The sequence below is a fragment of the Colletotrichum tamarilloi genome (genome assembly GCF_030869305.1).
Source record: "Colletotrichum tamarilloi strain Tom-12 chromosome Unknown Scaffold_18.1, whole genome shotgun sequence".
Taxonomy (NCBI): Eukaryota; Fungi; Ascomycota; class Sordariomycetes; order Glomerellales; family Glomerellaceae; genus Colletotrichum; species Colletotrichum tamarilloi.
Window position 1 is genome coordinate 228,143 of NW_026849401.1, and position 22,500 is coordinate 250,642.

The window sequence follows — 22,500 nt, forward strand, 5'->3', positions numbered from 1 at the left end:
GAGGAAGTTACACGCCGACCGGTAGGCGGCTATGTCTGGTCGCACAGTTTCACCTAAGATCAGGGTCATTGACCTGCATCGCCAAACTTGCAACATCAAGGAGGACGACGGGTTATATAAGCTCTAGAACGTGATGACAATGTCTTCGCAACAAAATTAGACTTCAGAGGGCCAAGTCGGAAGAATCAGAGCTGTCAAGATCTCGACTTCGGGCATCGGGCGATCGTCCGGACGACAAATCCTCCGAGTAGAGACTGCACCACCACCCGATTACCGCTCCAACCAGACTTTGCTTCCCCGACGCTTCGACCGAACGCCTCAATCTTGGATCTTGCCGCAAGTCCGCTACGAAGAATACAACGTCTTGTCCCGAGCGTCAGGCCGAAGATACCGTGCTTCCTTCATTCGGCGTCAACACAGAGTTCCGGCTTACTTCCACGCTGATCTAACTCGCACTCACGCCCTTATAAGACTCTAGCCCCAGGTGTTCCAGGGTCACCTAGTTCGTAAGTGGATGTCTCAATCCTTTTGTCTCTATTGCAATAGAATATTTTGAATCATCTCTGTCAACATGGCGCATCTCAGTGGACACACCTCCATCCCGGTGGATGACATCTCATCCCCGAAGGACGTGACCTATGCCGAGTCTGACAGCACCACCGAGCTCAATGCTGATAGCGACACTAGCATCTCAGAATCAGGTGGCAGGTCTGTCACTACCTTGAGACGGAAGATGGCACAATCAAAGCCCATTAGAGAACAAGTCGGAGGCTTGTTCGAGGAAAACGTCACTGCCAAAATTTTCCGGACAGCCACAGATGCGCTTGTGAACAATGTAAGTCGCAATGCTCTCACCCCGAGATGTCAGTTTCTAACAACGTACAGGATCCTCCTCTGGCATACCCAGAGTATGTCCTCCAGACAGGCCCGGAAGCCGGCAAGTACATCTTGCGAGAGGCCGACTTCTGGACCTGCGGTTTCTTCCCAGGCAACATCTACTCCCTCATTGAGAGACTAGTTAAGTTCCCTCACACCATGCCCGGCGGGCAAGACAAGGCGGCTTTGCTGTCAAAGCTATGGTCGCTCGGTGCCTCATGGTCAGAACCTCTCCACACCACAGCCAAGCGCACGGATACCCACGACATGTCATTCATGATCCAGCCGTCAATGAGAGTGAGGTGGGAGGTTGCCCAAGACAAGCAGGCTTTGGACTCCATCGTGACCGCGGCCAAGGCTCTCTACACACGGTACAACTCAACTGTCGGAGCGATTCGGTCATGGGACGCGCTGACCCAGCATGGCGTTACTATTACGAGTTTGACGGACGACTTCCTCGTTATCATCGACTCGATGTGTAACCTGGACCTGCTCTACTACGCTGCATCTCACACCGGCGAGCAAGAGCTGTGGGATGCCGCAACAAGACACGCCAAGACGTTGATCAAGTCGAACCTCCGTGTTGAAAAGGATTCCAGAGGTATCATTAAAGACAAGATGTACAGCAACGTTCACGTCGTCAACTTCAATCCCAAGGACGGTGAGATCAAGGAGCGAAGAACGGGCCAGGGATACGCCGCGGAGTCAACGTGGGCGAGAGGCCAGGCGTGGGGTATTCTGGGCTACGCTCAGACGTTCCTGTGGACCGGTGACGAGGAGTTCTTGGAGGTGTCCCGTGGCCTCGCAGAATACTTCTTCATGCGGCTGGAGACGTCACCAAAGTCTGTCGAGTTCCCCGTGGATGGCGAGAACAGAACGAAGGGCCGATACGTCCCGCTCTGGGACTTTGACGCGCCGATCGAGAACGAGGAGTTTCCTCTGAGAGACTCATCTGCAGGTATCATTGCTGCCAACGGTATGCTGGTTCTGTCCCAGGCCTTGGCTGGACAGGGTCTGGCGAAGGAGAGCGCAAGGTACCGGGATATGGCTATCACGATCGTGAAGGATACCCTCGACTTCTCGCTGGCCACGGAGAAGGCCAAGTTCGTCTTCAGCAACGGCGAGATCTCAACCACAGACGTCGAGGAGGGCAAGACCTTTGACGCTATCCTGAAAAACGCTACGGCAAACCACAACACACGGGACCACAAGAGATACTGGGATCATGGCTTGGTTTACGGCGACTACTACTTGATTGAGTTCGGCAACAGACTACTTAAGATGGGGTTGGTGTAGATTCATAGTGCTTTATGTATGTACGGGCTAAATGAGGGTATCACGAATAGAATATGAAATCGTTTTTTGCATGGGAACTCCATCAACACTTGTTCAATCCAGCTGTGTATTATCAACAGGTCCCCAGCCGTTGACTGGCATGGACGCATTACCATTGTTCGCCGTTTGTGCCGTGAACATCATATCATCGAAACTGATGATCCTGTCCATTTCCATGAATCTTTGATCCATCAGCATATGCGAGATGGCAGAAAGCTCATCGGGCGCATCCGAATCTCTTGGGGTGAACCCAGTCATCGGCATGGGAGATCCCATAGGACCCATCATCGACCCCTGCCTCATCTGGCCCTGCGGCTGCTGATTTGGGAAGATGGGCGGCGGCCGAGATTGCGATAGTCCTGTCGTCTGGCTCGGTGCCAATGGACTTGAAACGGGCGGCGCCATCCTGTTGGAGCTTTGAGCAAACAAGGCATTGCCCTGCTGGTGGCTGAAAGCTGGCGTCTGAGCAGCAGGACTGCACCCTTGACCGGTGACACCGCTTGAGTATCCCAAGACATCGACAGTGAATTGAGGATCTGCTTGGCACTTGCGATGGAGGTCGCGGAGCTGCGCAGCGTATTTGCCAGCGAGACACTGGGCGTGCTTTTCTTTGAGGATGGGCCCGACCCAGCGCTTGGCCATTTCTTCCATGCTCTCAACCAGAGTCCAGAATTCCGGAGCAAGCTCAGCGTCGTAGTACCGCCAATGGACTGGGGAGCGTTAGGACACAATCGTATTCGTTACAGGTTCACATTCACTTACCGAGGAGTACTCTAGCGCTGATGAAGACGCAAAAAGCGAATTGACTGGTAGCCGGGCTGTTTTCGGGGGTGTACTTCAAGTACTTCTCAGTAATGGTTGTCGTCTCGACTGCGGCCTCCTGACAAGTTTCGGCGCTACAGAAGCTAGGGAGCTTCACTATGTTAGACCATCGAGGCTCTGGATAAGCTATGCGTTGGTGGAGGAGAATCATTGAAGTGTTGTGAGTAATGTGTGCGAGCGTGAGGTTAGGGTCCATGTTGATGAGAGCGGGTTGGCGAGAGATGTTGGAGTCCTTCCACTTCTGAGGCAGGAACATTTTCCAGCTAAAGTCTTGTCAGCATGATGAGCTCTCGAAGGCGCGGCTTCAGACGTACTGCACTAGACGCAGATCTAACTCTTTGAACCGAGTAAGCCAGCTGCTAACTTCCTGTCTATCCAGGAAGTTGATCTTCTGTTGAAGAAAGTACGTCGTGACTCTACTAAGAGACTCAGTCGCTTCTATGCAGTATGCAAACGCCCCGACTGTGGTCATGTCGACCGTATTGGGACCTTTGCGAGGGTGAGCGGTGATGGGGGTTTGCGGTGGTGCGTCGGCCGTCTGCTCCGGACTAGGATAGTGCGCTGGTAAGAAGGCAATGGAGTTACCCATCTTGGCGGCCGACCGATCCCAGATACCGAAGAAGGGAGTAATCACTGACTCTTCCTTATGCCAAAGACCACCGTCGGCTGGAAGTCTACGATAGACATCATCAGACGTTAAACTGGTATTCCATCTACGGAAGTCAGTTCGATTATTCTGCCTCTCAGCTCTACATGCACTCATGCAAGGCCTTACCCCGTTGTGACGGAACAAAATCTGGAAAGGTGGGTTTAGTATCACAGCAACAGAAGTTCTGAATCAGTCTGGCTCACCTATCGAGGTTGAAGATATTCCAAAAGACTCGCCGCCGTTCTTCTTCTTCGGTCCAGTTCTGGGGTGGCGGTATTGAAGGTAACGGCTTCAGAAGAGGTTCTTTGTCTTGGTGATCGGCTTCGATACTCATTTGGAGGTATTCGACAGTCCTTGTGAGAGATCCAACTATTGACCAAGCCTTTGACGCATCTCCGTTTCCGATCTTGGCCATGTTAGTAATGTTGATTGAGATCACCTCGACGAGGTGTTTTGGGAAGCACTCACATCGTTGAAGGCTAGAATAACCAGCGCTTGCAGATTCTCGACCGAAAGGTGATCCATTGCGTTAAGTATGACGATGTTTCTTGACCGCGATGTCCGTCGTTCAACTTCAAGCGCCGAGAGTCGGATTTCTGAGTTGTCAACGAATCGAAGAGCTGCCACTACCATGGCATGGAGAACGACCACCAAGCGGGGCAGCTGTTCCGGGTCGTGCACCCGCCTACGAAACTGCGTCTCGTGAAGGATTGGAATCCAGGGCTGGATGATGTTGAAATGGATATTGATGATGTCTTCCAAAAGTTCTGGTGGTGGCAGGCTTGTTGTGATGTTCTCCAGGTCTTCCAAGGGGAAGGCCAGATCGATGTTGGGGTTGCCGCAGCTATCGACCCTCCGACGCTTTCTTGGTTGGTTGTGAGGATGTGAGACAATTTCGACTCCGTCGATGGTGTTTCGCCTGGAAGAGCTGGACGTTGTTGGAGAGAACACGGCATGCTCAGCTGCCCCTTCAGGTGTGCCGGCTTGAGAGCCAGGTTTGGTCTTCGAATTGAGCTTGTGTAGCTCACGCGCCAGCAAAGAGAGGATTCCGACCACGTTCTGGGACTCGGCCGGCGCGCTGTGCGACTCTATGTTGCCGTTGCCATTTGAGGTCGGGTAAAAACCGTCACTGGACTTTTGCAATAGAGCATTTTCCAAAACCTCTTCATGACAGTCAATGTTTGACTCGACTGACAGGGTTTCCGATTCGGGTGAGACTTACCCACTCGGCGATTCAGGCTCTCAACCGCTCCGGGTTTGACACCCGGCTTATTCTTCTTCAAATCGTACACACATGGCGAGTCTGTTCGGTCAGTATGCCTTTCTAGATCCATGATCGACTTGAGTGCGGCATCCAGGAACCTTACCCAACCGTTTGCAGTGCGAACATATCGGCTGGTCGCGGGAACACCGGAGCTTGCGGCGCCGACAGCCCTGACAAGATGGGATGTCGCCATCAGAGCCATCAGGGGGCTGCGAACCCGAAGCCGGCGCCGGTGCGGTCAGATCCATATCGGCCTGAGCGATCGGCGCCCAACAGCAGGCTCACGGCAGCGGTGGTGGCGGCGCCCCGGAGAGAGCCCGGTCCGATCGGCGGGAGACCGAGAGTCAAAGACCCGATGAACGCCGCAGACAAGGGCGTTTGTGCGAGTGGCAAGGGCGTTTGTGCGAGCGGCGCGGGCGTTTCTGCGTGTGGCTCCTCTCAACGTCGGTTACGTGGCAATCGTCGGCCATGGAATCGTGCGACGCGACGATGCAAGAGGGGATCAAAAGAGGATTCCTGTGTTTATGAGGTGGGAAAGTTGGGGGTGGCTGTGGAGAGGGGAACCGTCCGGGGTGCTCTCGGTTCGATTTGACCGAGGGATTTGGGGCAACGGCATCGATTCTTTACACTAAGCTCTTCTGGCGCTTGAACTCAGTCCTCCGCTGACCATAACAACTCACCTTCCCATAAGCGGACGAGCAGAGAGGAGGCGGGAAGTTTCCCCCGCACTCTGGGGATATTGGGACAGGGATGAGCAAGTGAGGAACACGAAGTGGGCGGTTTGGTGGAACGAGGTTGGTGCGGAGAAACTGGAGAGCGTTTCGTTAGCGCTTGCGGGCTCCTTTGAGCCGATGCCCGGCACCACACAAAGGCTAGTCGGCGGCCACTGGTCTAAACATAAGCAGTTAACTTAGCATATGAAGAACAATGGGCAAGGATGATTTCGGCTCGACTTCAATCTCGTCACAGCTGGGTAAAGAGAGGTTTGGTCGATGAAGAAAAGCGAGAGTTGAGAGGATTTGTTTGAGCGTTGGGAGGCATTCGAAAATCTCCAGGGCTTAGTTGTGTTCGCATTTCTTTGGCTCACGGAACAAGAGCTGAACCTTTACGGGCTGACGTGTTTGCTAACGTGGTCCTGAAGATAGCGTACGTCATCATTTAGGTACTCAATCTTTCATATCAACCATTGCTCAAATATCACCTACAGGATGCTGCTCATCTTGGTCCACGAATCACACTAAGTCCGTACCGACGATGAAGTGATTATGATGATTACTTCTCGCCAGTTGATGAGCTCGATTCGTCGCGCTTGTGTCTGCCCAACTCTATGTTTCTCATCCATACATAAAGCTCAATGTGAACAACTTGTCAAACAAAAGACCAGTGAACTCATCGTGCAGATGATGTTGTTCTTGTGAGCAACCTTAAATGCATGGACCCAGCTCCTCTTCTCATGTACCAGAACCCATGTTGAATAGTCTCGCCCCCAATAGTTTGAACATACATGGTGGATAGCATACACGATTTTAGGGCCAATGATTGAAGAAACCCAGCAAAATATGCCCCTCGAGCGCTAGAGTTTCGGGTACCTGCAGCATGTTACATGCACAAACTTCCGAAGAGCTGCAAGAAATGTTCAGGTGCCGATGGCTCACGTCATAAGAGGGAGTCATCAATCTGACTAATGTGATTGCGGCCATTCAGTCCTCAGAGGGACGAACTATCGAGCGAGAATCTCAAATCATCATTATACTAAAGGCAGAGTGTTCTGTATCTGCCTAAACTTATCGCTTCGGAGCTTGACTGCGTTCCAAAGAAGAGTGATGAGGATGGAAGCCCTCACTACTTTCAAGCGACCGCATCAATAGCAAACTTTTCCAAACACATTAGGAGGGAGAAATAATGCACTCGACGTTTCTTGTCGATCTTGAACAGAGGCTCACTATTACCAATCGCGGGTTTGACATTGGTTCTCTCAAGATGAAGGAAACCACATCATGCAAAATATTGCAGTAGCTCGCAGTAAAGGCAAGACAAAGGCCATCAGAGACTACACTGACTGGCTCATTCGTTATTTAATTTTCGTCTGATGACACTATTCAAGGGATTGCCGTGTCGTGGTTACGACATCTTGACTCAGCCTTCTCTGGCTAACGCATCAAACGCACGCCGGCAGGCTGTCCGACAGATACCCCGGTATCCGACGCATCTGGGGAAGCCACAGTGGAACCAATAGCCTTCAGATTCATCGCAAGACGAAATAAGACCAGCCGATGGGTGTCGAGACATAACCCGAGCACTTCCATTCCGCACAAGCCATCTTGTGTGTTCGCGAACATCTCTCACAATGCCACCCCTGTCAGGATTCTCCAACAACCCTCTCCGAACCAGGGCGGACTTGGTCCAAGCTACCCTCGCGCTGCTCCGGCCCCTCTTACCCCACTTCTCTCCGTCCAAGGGCCGGATCCGAATTCCGGTGACTTCGGCAACGCACTTTGATGAGACAGCTGCCCAACTAGAAGGTTTTGCTCGGCCGCTATGGGCTGTAGGCGCATTGCTCCTTGGAGCTGATGCCACTTCAGATTCATCACTGTCCGCTGCAATCACCGAAGTAGTCCAGCCATGGATCGACGGCTTCGTCACAGGAACCGATCCCGAGCACCCTGAGTACTGGGGACCAATTCTCGGCCCCGATCAGCGCATGGTAGAGGCCGAAATTGTAGCATTTGCCCTCCTTTCCGCGCCTGATCGCATTTTTAAGCCGTTGAGTGAAAAGTCGAAACAAAACATCACCAACTGGCTCCGGTCTTTGAATGGAATGGAAATGCCAAAGAACAACTGGCGTTGGTTCAGAGTCTTTGCGAACTTGGCTCTGTTCAAAGTATGTGGGGTGGCATATGACAGTGTTCGCGACGAGATAAACTCAGACTTGGCGCTCCTGGACACTTTCTACCGATTTGATGGTTGGTCGGCAGACGGTCCTTGGCAAACACCAGAGCAGGCCCAGGATGAGTTCGAGCAGTTTGAGAAGACTGGCAGACGCGATGCGATTGGAATTGGAAGACAGGCCGACTACTACTCTGGTAGCTTTGCGATTCAATTCAGTCAGCTGCTCTACTCTCGATTTGCTGTGGATATCGATCCCGAACGAGCAGAGAAGTACCGCCAGAGAGCAAGAGACTTTGGTGCCACTTTCTGGCGTTACTTTGACGCTGAAGGTGAGATGTTTCTGGTGATTTCACTCCACCCATGCAATGTGCTAAGACCTTTTAGGTTCTGCTATACCTTTCGGCCGGTCTTTAACTTATCGATTCGCCTGCGGAGGATATTTCGCTGCTCTAGCTCTGGCACAAGTACCCAATATGCCAAAGCCTCTCCACACCCCCGGGGCCATCAAAGGCTTCCTACTGAGACATCTCAGATGGTGGGCAAACAACTCTAATGATGTCTTCTATTCCGATGGTACCATGAACATTGGATGGTTATATCCGTAAGTGCCCCTATATCCCAGCCCGTTCGCGGCCACCTCAAACGAATATTTGCTCATTCTCAGCTTAGAAACATGTACCTGTGCGAAGACTACAACTCACCTCAATCTCCGTACTGGTGTTTGAAGACCCTCATTGCGGTTGGTCTTGCGGAAGACGATGACTTCTGGACTGCAGATGAAGAGCCATACCCCTCTCTTTCCACAACAGACTCAGTTGCGCTCGTCCCAGCCCCTCAGCAGATTGTGTGCAACCATCCTGGAAGCAACCATCACTTTCTCCTTTCGCCAGGACAGTTCGTAGCTTGGCCTATGAAGGCTAACCAGGCTAAGTACTGCAAGTTTGCGTACTCCTCCGCTTTCACGTTCTCCGTACCGACGGGGCCGTTAATCCAGCAGATTGCTCCAGACAACACCCTTGCTTTGAGTCGCGATGGTGGAGAGACATGGGCAGTGAAGTGGAAGTCTGAACCAGTGCGCTTCTCAACTGCGTTTATCAAGACAGCTTCGAGCACGCAGGAAGTACAAGCTGCGAGCGCCAAGTGGTATCCATGGGGCGACAGAGCCGTGAGTATAGACACCACGCTGATCCCACCGTCTGACCGATGGCCGGACTGGCATATTCGAGTCCACAAGATCAAAGTGCACGAGAAGCTTAAGACTTTACACACAATCGAGGGCGGCTTCGCGATCTCTGGCCGCAAAAAGGGCGGCCAGACTGACGGATTGCCTCTACCTGTCATCTCCGAGGTTCCGAAAGACGCCATCTTGGGCTCTGCCGAAGGCGTTTTACAGAAAGAGCTTTCCACTTTGATCTTGTCCTCCGCAGGCGCCAGCGGCGTGGTCTCACAGTCACCGAGCAGTCACCAGACGATATCAGAAAGTTTTCCACTGAAGCCTGATTCGAACACAAACTTGGCCTGCTCTAGGACCTTAATACCGGTCATTTCTCATGCTACTGCCGGTGGCCTAGATGCCGGATATGAAATGGTCCTAGTCGAGTCTGTCTTTGCGCTGTCTGCCTCGGCAAACAAGGGTTGGCCTGGTGCTGGCAAGCCATTGGCAGAACGATGGTTGGATGCTCCGCGGGTGCAGCTGGAATCTAGGACTTCAGACGCAACAGATGGCGATGTTATGTTAGTTGTTGCCTCTACTCAAGCTTAGATGTCAAGTTTATAATTGGACACATGCATAAAACACTCTGCAGTCTACCTTACTGAACCCTCATTATACAAAGTCCCCATGAGTGATACCTGATGGTATCCGTATCGCAGGTCAATTGGTTCGAACCGTGTGTTGACGAAGAGGTCAATTGGACTATATGATCTTCTGCGTAGGTGTAAAAAGAAGGTTTCAACCGTAGGTTGGGCAGGCCGCGGTAATCGTAAGTAGGGGCCGTAATTGGCCCCTACGCGGGCACCCTTACGTCGAGGTCGAATTGGACTTCCAATCCAACAATAATACCTCATGCGTGCGGAAGAAGAGAGTACATCACTGAACCACCGCCTTATATTTACGTTAATTTTGAAGTGATCTGCGTTGATCAAATTTGATGACTCCATGTCATGTTGGCGTTGGCGATAATGCTCCAATTCCGCAACAGCACACAATTACATCAAGTATAACAAACAGATTTCTCTCGATACTTTTGAGATTGCAGTATCGTGACTAAGATACCAGAGGAGTCCCATAAATTTACTAGCACTTTTTATTCGTATTACAGATTTACAACATAGGTATTCCACTAGAGTTTAATTGTTTGCGTGAAAATACATGTCAAACACGCCTCAGCCGTGCTTGATCAAGAAACCCTCACGCCAACGGTAGCTTATGATACATTACGGAACCTTGATGAGGCTGTTGATATCGACAAGTCTTTATGGTTTGATCTAATCGAATGTCCAGTCTAAGGCCACAGTCATTGAGGGTCATGAGCACCGGAGACAGGTTTCGGCATACTTGAAGATTCAGCATATCGGAGAAAGCATATGCCATCGGGATATACAGAAGTCAATACCGCCTACAGGTCAACAATATCTTCCCCAGAATCCAGCAAAATTCACCAGCTTGTATAACTCCACGTCATAACACAGTTGTCCATCATGTCTTCATTTCCAGGAACCGGAAGCGCCGCTCGTCCGTTGATCGTGCCGCGCCGGCCCAGATCTTTCACACAAGTCAGTCATCGGATTTCTTTGAACGAAAGCGTAGTTCAAGAAAGTCCAATCGAAGAACAACTTCCATCCGACTCGTCCTCAGGGTCGGAACCTGAAACCGACATTGCCTCGCAAGAAACACCATCAACCCTGGAGACTAAACAACGCAAGGGTCTCCAAAAAGTACACATCGCGTACGAAAAACGGATGAATGAAATCAAAGCCATGCACTTTCGGCGTCGAAACGAAAGTCGACGGGCGTATGACAACAAAAGGACGATTGCCATTGACGATTACAACAAGGCTGGGTGCTGGGGGATCTTCCGATTTTCTCCCCGGCGCAAACTTGACGCGATTGACCGGGACCAAGACAATGCCGATAATTACTTTGCCAAGTCTGAAAGAATCGAGCGTAGAGCGGTCGAGAGAAGATTTGAAGATCGTGAGGAGCTCTACATACACTGCTATAGGAGAATATGGAAGAAGATGTATCCTTCGATACCATTCTGGTACGATAGACCAAACCCAGATGCACTAGACATACCAGTCATGACGTATTATCAGCCAATTGATTAGACAGCGTCACACGACTTACACCGACAACAAGACCGCAAGGGATGAGGGGCGTAATTGCAAGATGATCAGCATTAACTGAACGACTAGCTGCTGTCTTTGCGCATGCGGCTTGGGATTGAGAGCCTACGACCAGTTCAGCTCCTGGCCTTAATGAGATAATAGATATTTAAAGAATGAATAATCATCAATCAGTTTTCGACTATACAAATTAACGTCAACCAACGCCTCACTTACTCCCACCATGCTACAAAGTGTATTCCCAAGAATGATTCAGAGATTTGATTTACACAGCTTACAAGGAGCTAATTCAGTCAGCCAAAGTATTATCCTCTTCTTCTTGGGGTTCAAAATCAATAATGTAATTTACATATACAGGCGCAGTATTTCACAAAATGAATCAACACACAGAGTTGTAATCTTTCAAGACCCACTCCGGGTAAAGCAATCGGAGTCCTGTTACTCACAAAACAAGTAAGAACATACAAGCGTCGAAATCCGGTTTCGTTAGGCTAGTGCTTTTCTCGATGTGACTTGCGGGTGAATGGAAGCATAAGCTCCATAGTATCACAGACTACCTAAACTGGCGTAGTCACAGGAACGACATGTCGTCATAGGGTCAGCACACGCGAAGGTTATTAGATTCACCAACACCCCAAGCTTAAACCCCAAAATCTCCCCGCAACTTCGTGGATCTCTCCCAGTTTTGCGTCTGCAGTTTCCAGAAATCACGCCCCAATCATGAGTGGTAAGTTGAGTTGCACCTATGAATAAGCTCTGAACCCAACATGATAGCACAAGGGGCAGAATCTCCATGAGAGGAAACATATGATTGAAGAGGCAGTCAAATATTTTGATTCGAATCAACGTTTTTCAATGGCATCACAGGCACTTTGGTAACAGAAGTACAGACTTACCCCTCGACCTCCCCAGACCTGAGGACGACGGGTCGTGCGACCACCTTACGGGTTTCAATCTGCCAAGCGTTCCACTTCCCTCGGCGAAAAACGACTCTAAGGAGGTCGACCTGTCACAAGTGGATAGTTTGACCATTGTCTTTATTTATCCACGAACTGCAGAACCAGGGGAAGAAGTTCCTCCCGAGTGGAACAGTATCCCAGGTGCCAGAGGCTGCACGCCACAGGCCTGCTCGTACCGAGACAACTTTGAGGCGCTGAAAGGCCTTGGGGTAGCTCAGGTCTTTGGCGTGTCTGCTCAGAGTTCAGAAGCCCAGAAAGAGCTTCGAGAGAGGGTCCATTTGCCTTATGATCTCTTGAGCGACGCCAATTTGAAGTTCGCGACCGCTGCAAGACTCCCTACCTTTGATTGGAAACAGCGAAAGCTGATCAAGCGGGTCACCCTGGCTGTTGAGGGTGGTAAGATTATCAGACACTGGTATCCCATGTTTCCCCCGGATCAAAACGTCATAGAAGTCCTGAAGTGGTTGAAAGAATACGAAGGCAAGCGGTCATCTTCGGGCTGAGGTGTTTCGTAGCCTTTCTAGCTGATTCTTGTCCTATCTATGAAAATGATAATAAGAACAACAGAGAACGATGAGTCAATCCACTGCTGTAGCATCTGCGTCGAATCGAATGAGACCAATAGACTGTCATCTTGTCGCCAAGCTGACAGCCTACATACGGTCTTCACGAGAACAAAGATGAACACCCAGGGGAGGCTTCTTCCAGATACCAAAAGACTTCTGATCGATCTAATTCGAGTTCTTATCCGCAAGCTCAATGTCGAACTTCCACAGCACTATGGCTAAAATGAGACGCATCTCGTGATAGGTAAGACTAAGAAAGAGTCAACGCTAGACCCCCAAATTCGCCAAAGGATCACGACAGGGTTGATAATCAAAAACTTGGAAGATACGTACTTCTTGCCAATGCACCTTCTCAGCCCATACGAAAAGGGTTGAACAACCTCCTTGTTGTCCTTTGCGTACTTCTCGGGCGGTTCACCCAACCAACGTTCGGGCACAAAATCATGCGGATTAGCAAAATTGTAGGCCGGAGTGTAATCTGCGTACTGAGCGACGCTTGTAGCCGTCTATACTCTATAATTATATTAGTGATAATGACCAGCGAGGATCAGAGAGTATGTGGCTTCTTACTCCTTCTGGGACGAATTGCCCGCAGACAGTTGACCCTTCTTGAGGAGCCACACAAGGCACTACACCCGGAGCCGGGGGATACATGCGAAGCCCCTCTTCTAGACACGTGTTGAGATAAGAAAGCCGTTGCAGGTTGATGATGTTCAGGTCCTGAAGATGGAGCGACCGGATCTCTTTATAAAAATCCTCAATTTGTCGGCGTTCCGACATAGAAGAAACGTGAGCCCACTCAACAACGTAGCTGTCGTCTCGGTCCCAGCAATCATGAATATTTGGGCGTTGGCGTACATCTCCTCTCGGAAGATATTGTTGAGGTCCGCGTTTCATTGAACAAGTCTCCAGATATCCCCTCTGTCCTTGTCATATTGCAGGCAGCGATCTACTCTGTCGTTGGAATATTTTGTGTGTTTCTCCATTTCTGCTTTCAGTAGCGGAGCAAAGACTCGCCCGAAAACTGGATAGGCTCGCAGAAAGGTTCCCATGACCATGAACTTGACACTGGAGAAGATGTTGCTTACCCACGGTAGAATGTATCTAGTATTTATTGCAAATCACCCACGTAGTGTCTTTATGTGCTTTGGTGCTTGGGGGGCCGACAGTCTTTTTGTGTTCATCAGTCTCAATTTAGGGTAAACAAAGTTGATGTAGGGCTGCTGTGAACGGCAAGTCGTACCTGGATACGCCATTTGGCTAGGTTGTGTCAGACAACGATATTTCTTGAATAAGCGTCACTTGGTGAAAGGATTGGCGACGGTGTGACCTCTGGGCTTCAGCTGATGCTGCATGTCAGCATGGGCTGCATATCCGTGAGCCACCATCAGCGCGCCATCTCGCAACTAATTGCCGACCAAGCGCTACTTGCCCTGTCTAGCTTCAAAACCGCCCCCAACTTCATTACCTCCCTATCAGTGGTTCGACTCAAGACCCGAATGAAAACCATCTACAAATACGGCGTGAATCCCTGTCCTCAATTCAGCAGAATCTTCCATCTTCGCCAAATGCGCAACGAAGACCTGTGCTGAAAGCAGATTTACCAATGACAGCCAGCGCCGCCCAAAAGGAGGTGTCGGAGGCGGTGAAGAACGACAATCGCGATGTTTCCGACCTATGGAAAGAGGCCCTCAAAGCCTACAAAGGAATCGTAGGGTTCGACCTGGAGCGTAAGTTCGATAGCGTTCAGGCGATGATTGATCAAGGCACCCACGAAATGGAAAACTTTCACAAGTTTCGCCATAACGACAAGAAAGTAGACAAACTGCGAAGCCTGTTTGCTGCCAATCTCGATTATATCGAAAAGGGCGCACAGCAGCTCGTCTCGGCAGCCGTTCCAGCTTTCCCTCCAGCTGCAGCTATTGGGACTGCGGTCACCATAATGCTAAGCGTGAGTGGTGCTCTTCGTCACTCGATGTCGTGTACACGCTCATTCGAATCCAGGCATGCCGCCAAGTCTCGGCAGACTATGACATCGTGATGGTGTTCTTTGAAGACATGAACAGCTTTTTGCAGCGTATCACGATTCTTGAGACCCGACTCCCGAAACATAAGGGTTATCAAAACTGTCTCATGGATGTTTTCACGTCTTTCCTAGTCATGTGTGGCTTTGCCCACAAGTTCATTGAGCTAGGCCGTTTCAGTGAGTCAAGGAACAAAATGCAAACAACATTGATCACTCGTTCGAGTTTTCTAATCTTTTACTAGAGAAGTGGATCAGCAACCTTCTTCACGGCGAGGATACCGAGTTAGGCGGCGCTCGTAAAGGCATGGATCTCAAGATTCGACGTCTCCAGCAAGCGACAGAGTTTGCAATCCTTGGCAATACGGAAGAGATCCAAAAGATGAGCACAGAGTTGTTGACCAACCAAGAAACACATACTGCAATGCTGGAGAAGCAGATGCAGGTCATGAACTCGATTCGTGACACCACCGAGATGATCCAAAGTGACATGGCGAAGTTGCTGAAAGCCTTCAATGACCAAAAACGCGAAGAAAAGAAGGACCGTGGCCATGACCAACGTGCCAAGGCGGTAGAGCAAAATAAGCCTCCATCCGCAAAGAGGATCCGCAACATTCTAGTTGAGGTAGAGGGGGACGGCCATGAGTACCTCGTCTTGAAGGAAACGCTTGTTAAGGACACCTGCACTTGGGTCTTTTTGCAGCCCGCATGGGACGAGTGGCTGAAGCAGGGCCAAGCCGACCACTTAACTCTGGCCATCACCGGCGAACCTGGCTCTGGTAAAAGTCACATCGGGCTCACAGTCTACGAAAGGCTGCTTGGTGAAGCCATGAACGACACCTCGAAGCTTACTTGTGCCGCGCATTTCTACTTCCGGGAACAATCGTCCAGTCTCTCAAACTTCTGCAACGCCATCACGACTGTCATCATTCAAACTGTCGAACAGAACGCTTCGCTCTGTGAGCTGGTCAATGCAGAGGTAATCAAGGATGGCTTCGACATGAATTCGTATGTCGCCGAATCGCTCATTCGTCAGATCTTGGTTCCTGCCTTTGGTAAAGCTTCCAAGTTCAAGTTGCTTCTGCTCTTAGACGGGCTTGATGAGCTCGATGATCTCACCGAGTTTCTTAGTTTTCTCAAAGTGATACGCGAGGAGAATCTAAGGATCACTGTGGCTTTCACTTCTAGACCAGGGATTCTTTCCATTGTTAAAGAATCATCATCCGTGCTCGCAGTCAATGTCACGAGGGAAAACCAGAAGGAAGACCTGAGGGCGTTTATCTGGAGTCACATCAATTCCTTATCTACCATGAGAAAGTTCGATCGCTACGTCCAACAACGTATTGCCGACAAAGTCGAGGAGGTAGCCCCAAGTAAGGTTTTCATTCGACCGACATGTACCGTGGCATACTAATGACCTAGACTTTTTGTACGCTGCGCATATGCTTGCGCGTTTTGACAACCTAGGACGCGAAGGCGCTGTTATTCGCAACCTGGAAAAGCCATTGCCTTCTGGACTTCATGGGATCTATGAAGGCTTGTTGACTGACTGCTACCGTCGAACTGAGCTCGAGCACAAGCCCATTGTGTCTAAGCTCCTTCACTGGCTAGCCTTCGCTTTCCGACCATTGACATTCAACGAGGTAGTTTCACTGGTACGATTGTGGGTGAACGATGTCAACTTTGACATTGAAAAGGTTCCTGAGCCATTCGAGAGCTTTCTCCAGGTTGGTGATCCTGGGTCTGATGCGGAAGAACGTGTCAAGATCCAGGCTCAGGGCGGATGGGGCACGGCTGTAAGCGAGTTGGAAAAGACGCAGACAGCTGTCGACCACGAGGCCATCTACAATGACGGTGAGCTGCCTGTGAAATTCAAGGAGCGCTCGATGCGATCGTTTTTTATTGAAGAACCTGACAAGACCGACATCCACGCCCACCGCATAAGGCCCTCGGAGATTCATCGGCAGATGTTTCTAGACTGCACCAAGCTTGCCTGCACTACAGGCCACTACCCATTCCCAATTTCCAGTGCTCTCAGTCGTTATGCAGTGGTTCACATTGTATCACACTGGTTTCGCATTGACTTTGAAAGTCATACAGCTGAGGAACAAATTGAGGTCATGGAGGCGCTGGCTTCCACTTTGGCGAACAAAAAGTCGTTCTCTCGGATGATGGAATGGACTGGATCCAGCTACTCGAGCACATTCACCGACGAAGTTTTCGAGAAAATCTCAAGATGGAGTCAACTCCTCAGCGTCTACAAAGAGCAACTAAGCAAGGATGCGGTTGAGTGGTGGGAGAACGTCTCAGAAAACCCGCAGAATTGTTTGATGTCTCTCGTGAAGGCTCACTTGCGGCAAATTTACATTTCCCTCAGTGTCGACACTGCCTTGGCTTCTTACCGAAGAGCGAGGGATGCCATCAAGACCGTAAGTTCCACCTTTTCTTTCTCACGATGCCTACTGACCCGAGTAGAGCAACTTGGAACCTACTCTTTTGCAGCAAGCCAAGAAAAACTACGAACATGAGATCGGAAGCATGGGAGAATCTCTGAACGAGAAGCAAGGTGTCCTAGGTATCGAAGGTCTCTTTGAAGACATAAAGATTGAACCCGTAGGATACCGTGCACTTGCTTCTCTCATGTTACACTTCAAATACTTGAAGCCTGCAGAGACCTTGTGTCAAAATGCCCTGGATGGCCTCAATGGCACTCTCGACATCGTCAGAACTAGAGAGCTTATGTCCCGAATCCGTTTGGAGAATGATGCCCAGGCCAGCCATCGAGATATTCTCGAGTGTTTCGGAAAGATGAACGACGAAACTGTTCCGTTATCTTTGCGCCGCACAGTGTGTATCACCAAGGCGAGGATCGAGGCAAAGCTGGAGATGAATGAAGCAGCCGCGATCTCTTACGCTCACGCAAGATCTATCGATCCGACAACCCTTATGACTGGGGAAATTTTAAACGAAGAACTTGATCTATTCTCGGAGGAGGATAGTAAGCAGGGTTTCATCGGTGTTTTGAAGAGTTGGAGCCCGCTACAGCGACTGACCTGGCTCTGCTGGGAATACGACGACTACCACGACGATAGATCACGATTGCTCCGTAAAGCTGCCCTCCAGTCCGGAGAAGTTGATTTCGTCCTCCAGTTATACCTGGACTCCATTCAGTACTTGGAAAACGTCAATGCAGCTGCACCGCTACGAATCGATCTTTCGCTGCTCTATCAGCATGTTACGGGGGACATCGAGGCAGCAAGGCTAGCTTTGGATGAGGTTCTCGACAGTGGTTCAACAGGCTATCCGTACCCCATCACAGACTCATCCCCCGACTACACTGTTACTCGTGCGGTCGACAACTACAGCGAGCTACTGTATGGAATTTTCAGAAGCTCCCACGACCCGAAGCACAAGACGGAATTGCTTGCTACTGTCCAAGGGCTCCTTGGCCGTCCTCTCGCCCTGGATGTACTGCCGACTTCAATCACATATCTCACTTTCCGCCTGATCGTTCTCTCTCGGATGTATCTGAAGTTGGGCCCCGCTACCAATTTTCAGGATACTCTTCAAGGTGTTTTGATCGGTAGTATTGATGCACTCAGTGACACAATCAGTTGGAATGATGCAGACAATTTGGTCTGCCTATCGAAAGCTCTTCACATTCTTGGCAATTCCATACGCAACGGTCAAGAACTTGACACAATGGCGCGCACTATGTACTCTGCTGTGTTCTGTCATCTTGACCCTAAGGTCAAATTGATGGATGATGAGGCTAACGAGCATTCTGACGATGACGCTGGAGATGATGGAGACTCCGCAACAGATGCCGAGGCAGATGATCGGCCCACCGACGAAGGCGACCTCATTGAAGGCGCTGAACTGTTCTGTGATGGTACATGCGGCCAAAAATTCTCTTGGTGGGGGAAGAAAACCGCTTACGCCTGTATGGTCTGTCATGACGTACTCTTCTGCACAGATTGCTACAACAGGCGAGCCACGGATGGGGTAGCCGAGAAGCAACTTGATGCCATGCCGACTTGCGATAAACGACATGAGTTTCTTAAACTACCTGTCGAGGGCTGGAGAGGAGTTGCAGATGGGAAAGTTCTCTTGGAGGGTAAAGAACCGGTAGAATTTGGTGAGCTCCTGAAACGGACACGAGATGTTCTTTGCAAAGAGGCTTGGGAGGAGTTCTGGAGAAATTGATTCATGCACTTGTAGTCGCTAGTAAGATACGACGGAAGGAATATTTCAATTCATCCATTTTTCCGGACTTCTAAAAGTGCATGAAGGTTGCGGGTCCAATGTGTGGTGACCAGATAGCCTCACCAAGACTACTGCAACATAGAAGAACACCCTCAGGTGTTTGCGATGGGTAATGATGATCGGGACGATCAAAAGCACCAGTCTAGTAGATCCCCTCGCAGTATTCCTCCTATCTGACCCCTGGTCCCCTGCTGCCTAGACGAGAGGTGAGGACACATGTAAGCTTACTCGACCTCCTTGTCCCCATTGAGAAGGACAGATTTACACCACCAGCATACATTTTGCAAAAGTGCAGCTGTTCCGCACGTATACAGTGGCATAATATGACATAAATCAGTAAACACCCGATAATTTGCAGAATAAGGTGCAACTTAAAATTCCTCAGTCCCGGTTTGAACCATTAAGCGAAGCAATTCGAATTCTTACGCAAATCTTGCATTCCTCAAACATGACGTTCACTATCTCAGCCGTCACCTACGATGACGCTGCTGGAATTTCGAAGAACAACATGACGGCCTTCTATCATACCGATACTCATTGGCGCGCGCTCTGGAAGTCGACGCCTTTGGATGAGATCATCGAGGGTGCCACAGCTCGTATGCCCCACAGCCTCGCCGGCGGTAGGGAAAAGAAGAGACACCAGAAAGCCGTTGATGATGATAGCGGTGAAGTCGTGGGCTACGCACGGTGGATCCTGCCAGATGATGATGACCGCATTTCTTGGCCCGAAGCAGTTGTTCGGGAACCCAGGCAAGATGAAGCTGATAAGTTCAAGGCAGCGTTCCAGGCCAATACCGAGGGCGGTTCTATCAGGGGTATGGATGGAAAGCTACAAGCTGCTCTTGGACTGCCTCTTGAGGAGGCTGAAATTGCCGCAATGCAATCACATAAAGGCCCATTCCTGGGTAGGAAAACTTATCTCAACGACTACGCTCATATCAGCTGACTTATAGCAGTTCTTGATTATCTTGCGGTCCACCCAGATCACAGGCGGAAGGGGATTGCTTCTGCTTTAGTGAAAAGTGGCCTAGAGCAGGCTGATATAGTCGAGATGAAAGTTTGGGTAATGGCTACCAAGACTGCGCAACCGATGTACGAAAAGCTAGGATTCGAGCTCCTTGATAGCGTCAAAACACCTGTCACAGAGTTCGGAATTGCAGAGCCGCACGAGAAGGCCTTTTTGATGAAGAGATAGAGTTCGAACCCACAGTACCGGGCTTAGAGCCCTCGGGCTCAAGGAAGGGAAAGCTAAGAAACGAATGTGTATGGTTATGCGCTCTTCAGTGTCTGTGATCTACCAAATATACGCCTCAAACGCCGCGTTAGTGCTTCTAGCCCATGTGTCAAATACAGAATTACCGCCAACGCCCTAATCAAGTTGACGAGTTTGCATCAATGCTTTGTGTAAGTTGGAGCCTCTGCGATAAGCGCTTAGTAGGTGTAGCGGAAGTCCGATGCTTGGGTTTCCTGGAGTGATCGGCGAGTTAGCAATGACTTTTCATACATAGTTTGCTCAATCTATATAGGTAGATAAATGGGTCGAGAGGCAACTTACATCCGATGCTTCGAGCTCAACCTCACCACGCTCGGCCTTCGTGTTCCAATAGCGGAAGTAAAAGCTTAGAGCAATTACAATTATGACGTTTAGAACCGCGCATCCCAGACAAGTGCTCAACCCAGGCAGGTAATGAGGCTTGTCTTGGCTTCTGTTATTTGGTCAATATCTCACTCGCCTATTGAGAGAAGAGCTTATTTGACATCAGGGAGGACCCCAGCTGGGTCGCACACATGGAATGTGGCCTAGGGCCTGCAACACACGTACCTGAAAACAAGAGAGCCGGCGATGCCACCGATTCCGCTAACACCGACTACCATGGCACTGCAAAATGCGCGCTTCCACTGTCCTCGGATGTTGTTCGCCTGATATGCCATGGTCGCCGGCACAGCGCTTACACTCCCTGCGGTGATGAGAAAGACGCCCAAGTATCGAACGGCAACATCGCTGTGGAAGCCCATCAGGCAGGTCCCGACAATTGACAAGACCATATCGCCAACAATTATGGGACCTCGAAGCATGTATCGATCCCCTAGCCAGCCCGTGGTGTAAGTGATGATTGCGGCGAATACGTACGGTGGCGCCGTCAAGATCTGAGCTTTTCCCGTGTTGAAGCCCATATTGTCTTTGAGGATGATTGGCAGAAAGAAAGATAGCGCTTCACATAAGATGATTAGCGAACGGTTTCAGAAGTATTTTTGCACCACTTACAGAATATGATGAGAGCGTTGTTGAAGTAGATGATGGACAAAGCCCAGACTTTGATGTCAGCCCCGCCTCTGAGGAACTTCTTGACACTGAAAGACGGCAATTCCGCATCTCCTCTATCGGCCTGAACTCTCGAAATCACCCAAGCAGTTTCCTCCTGAGAAAGAAAGTTCCAGGCGCTCTTTTTAGCATCTGGAAACCCGACGAGGAGAAAATAGCCGACGATGCCAATAGCGCAGGTTATGACACCTTCTACGATGAAGATCCAGGACCAGCCCCTGAGGTTTCCGGTTCCATCAAGTTGGGTGAGCTAAAGAGAGGGTGTGGTCAGAAATTTATTTCATCATTTAGCTTTGAGAGGCAAATGTTCAAAGACGATTGCTAAGCTCCATTCTGAGATGCACTTACTCCGAAAGCCAAGATTCCCGCAAATGCAGAAGCAAAGCAGACAATCATATAAAACACCGAGTAACGTTTTCCAACCTCGTCTAGTATAATTCATTAGTACGAACCTAACGGTTCCAACTGCCACTTCAGAGGAAAGGACTTACAACGGGTGTACCAAGTGCTCAAAAGGTAAACGCAGCTAGGGAAAAATCCAGAGTCGAGAGCACCAAGGACCACTCTCAAAGCCACGAGCTGTCCCCAGTGCGTCAGAAAGCCCATACCAATTACAATACCACCGCAAATCATTGTTATAGCCGTGAAGTAGGCCCGGGGGCCCAACGTTCGGCCAAGAATGACTGAGATCGGCTGGAAAGTGATATAGGTCGTGAAGAAAACCAAGCTAACAACCGACTACAACGTCCACTTATCAGTCATCTCAGATCGCGCATCTTATCAAAGAAAATACTGTTTGCCAGAGATTTGAACTCACGTAACGGTTGCCACTCAAGTCTAAATCTTCTCTCATGCCGGCAACGGCGGCAGATGGAAGGTTCGACCGGTCAATCACAGAGAAGCAGTATAACAACCCGACAGTTGCAACAAGACGAATGTCAACCCGTCTCATGATTCTCTTCTGCTCAGCCAAAGAGAATCCATGAGCTTCCTGCTCCATTGCCGATTGCGTTCTGTCAAGGTCGTTTAGTGCCGAACTGCTCTGGTCAGATCCCATGGCTTTCTTCATGTTGTTTTTAAGCGAAGACATCGTGTTGATATTGTATTTCGTTGTCTTTGTGTGCTTCCGAGAGCTGTTCAGTTGCTGATAGTGAATGAAACGCAAACATTGTGTGAACAT

At 50.0% G+C, this 22,500-nt stretch overlaps 9 protein-coding genes across 9 annotated transcripts; 6 read left to right on the forward strand and 3 right to left on the reverse strand.

Annotated features, from left to right (window-relative positions):
• Window positions 1–571: 571 nt before the first annotated feature.
• Window positions 572–2,172, forward strand: CTAM01_06487 (unsaturated glucuronyl hydrolase; the record flags this gene model as incomplete). Its single annotated transcript, XM_060522514.1, has 2 exons — window positions 572–835; window positions 886–2,172. 2 exons carry the CDS (start codon window positions 572–574, stop codon window positions 2,170–2,172), a joined length of 1,551 nt encoding a protein of 516 aa, XP_060382773.1.
• Window positions 2,173–2,265: 93 nt separating this feature from the next.
• On the reverse strand, window positions 2,266–5,148 carry CTAM01_06488 (uncharacterized protein; the record flags this gene model as incomplete). The annotated part of the gene is made up of 7 exons (XM_060522515.1): window positions 2,266–2,921; window positions 2,974–3,296; window positions 3,348–3,746; window positions 3,809–3,829; window positions 3,886–4,088; window positions 4,151–4,845; window positions 4,905–5,148. 7 exons carry the CDS (start codon window positions 5,146–5,148, stop codon window positions 2,266–2,268), a joined length of 2,541 nt encoding a protein of 846 aa, XP_060382774.1.
• A 2,145-nt stretch (window positions 5,149–7,293) lies between these two features.
• Window positions 7,294–9,597, forward strand: CTAM01_06489 (uncharacterized protein; the record flags this gene model as incomplete). Its single annotated transcript, XM_060522516.1, has 3 exons — window positions 7,294–8,164; window positions 8,220–8,436; window positions 8,505–9,597. 3 exons carry the CDS (start codon window positions 7,294–7,296, stop codon window positions 9,595–9,597), a joined length of 2,181 nt encoding a protein of 726 aa, XP_060382775.1.
• A 919-nt stretch (window positions 9,598–10,516) lies between these two features.
• On the forward strand, window positions 10,517–11,316 carry CTAM01_06490 (uncharacterized protein; the record flags this gene model as incomplete). Its single annotated transcript, XM_060522517.1, has 3 exons — window positions 10,517–10,610; window positions 10,693–11,098; window positions 11,253–11,316. Coding segments are annotated over 3 exons (564 nt in total), but the record flags the coding sequence as incomplete, so codon positions are not given.
• Window positions 11,317–11,903: 587 nt separating this feature from the next.
• Window positions 11,904–12,645, forward strand: CTAM01_06491 (peroxiredoxin DOT5; the record flags this gene model as incomplete). The annotated part of the gene is made up of 2 exons (XM_060522518.1): window positions 11,904–11,910; window positions 12,074–12,645. 2 exons carry the CDS (start codon window positions 11,904–11,906, stop codon window positions 12,643–12,645), a joined length of 579 nt encoding a protein of 192 aa, XP_060382777.1.
• A 228-nt stretch (window positions 12,646–12,873) lies between these two features.
• Window positions 12,874–13,362, reverse strand: CTAM01_06492 (averantin oxidoreductase; the record flags this gene model as incomplete). The annotated part of the gene is made up of 3 exons (XM_060522519.1): window positions 12,874–12,958; window positions 13,042–13,214; window positions 13,279–13,362. The coding sequence occupies 3 exons, from the start codon at window positions 13,360–13,362 to the stop codon at window positions 12,874–12,876; spliced, it is 342 nt and encodes a 113-aa protein (XP_060382778.1).
• A 787-nt stretch (window positions 13,363–14,149) lies between these two features.
• On the forward strand, window positions 14,150–18,937 carry CTAM01_06493 (uncharacterized protein; the record flags this gene model as incomplete). The annotated part of the gene is made up of 5 exons (XM_060522520.1): window positions 14,150–14,659; window positions 14,713–14,911; window positions 14,977–16,104; window positions 16,154–17,160; window positions 17,234–18,937. Coding segments are annotated over 5 exons (4,548 nt in total), but the record flags the coding sequence as incomplete, so codon positions are not given.
• Window positions 18,938–19,445: 508 nt separating this feature from the next.
• CTAM01_06494 (uncharacterized protein) lies at window positions 19,446–20,192 on the forward strand (the record flags this gene model as incomplete). Its single annotated transcript, XM_060522521.1, has 2 exons — window positions 19,446–19,902; window positions 19,954–20,192. 2 exons carry the CDS (start codon window positions 19,446–19,448, stop codon window positions 20,190–20,192), a joined length of 696 nt encoding a protein of 231 aa, XP_060382780.1.
• Window positions 20,193–20,428: 236 nt separating this feature from the next.
• On the reverse strand, window positions 20,429–22,410 carry CTAM01_06495 (major facilitator superfamily transporter; the record flags this gene model as incomplete). Its single annotated transcript, XM_060522522.1, has 7 exons — window positions 20,429–20,464; window positions 20,553–20,703; window positions 20,820–21,210; window positions 21,264–21,570; window positions 21,669–21,748; window positions 21,812–22,058; window positions 22,138–22,410. The coding sequence occupies 7 exons, from the start codon at window positions 22,408–22,410 to the stop codon at window positions 20,429–20,431; spliced, it is 1,485 nt and encodes a 494-aa protein (XP_060382781.1).
• Window positions 22,411–22,500: the final 90 nt, after the last annotated feature.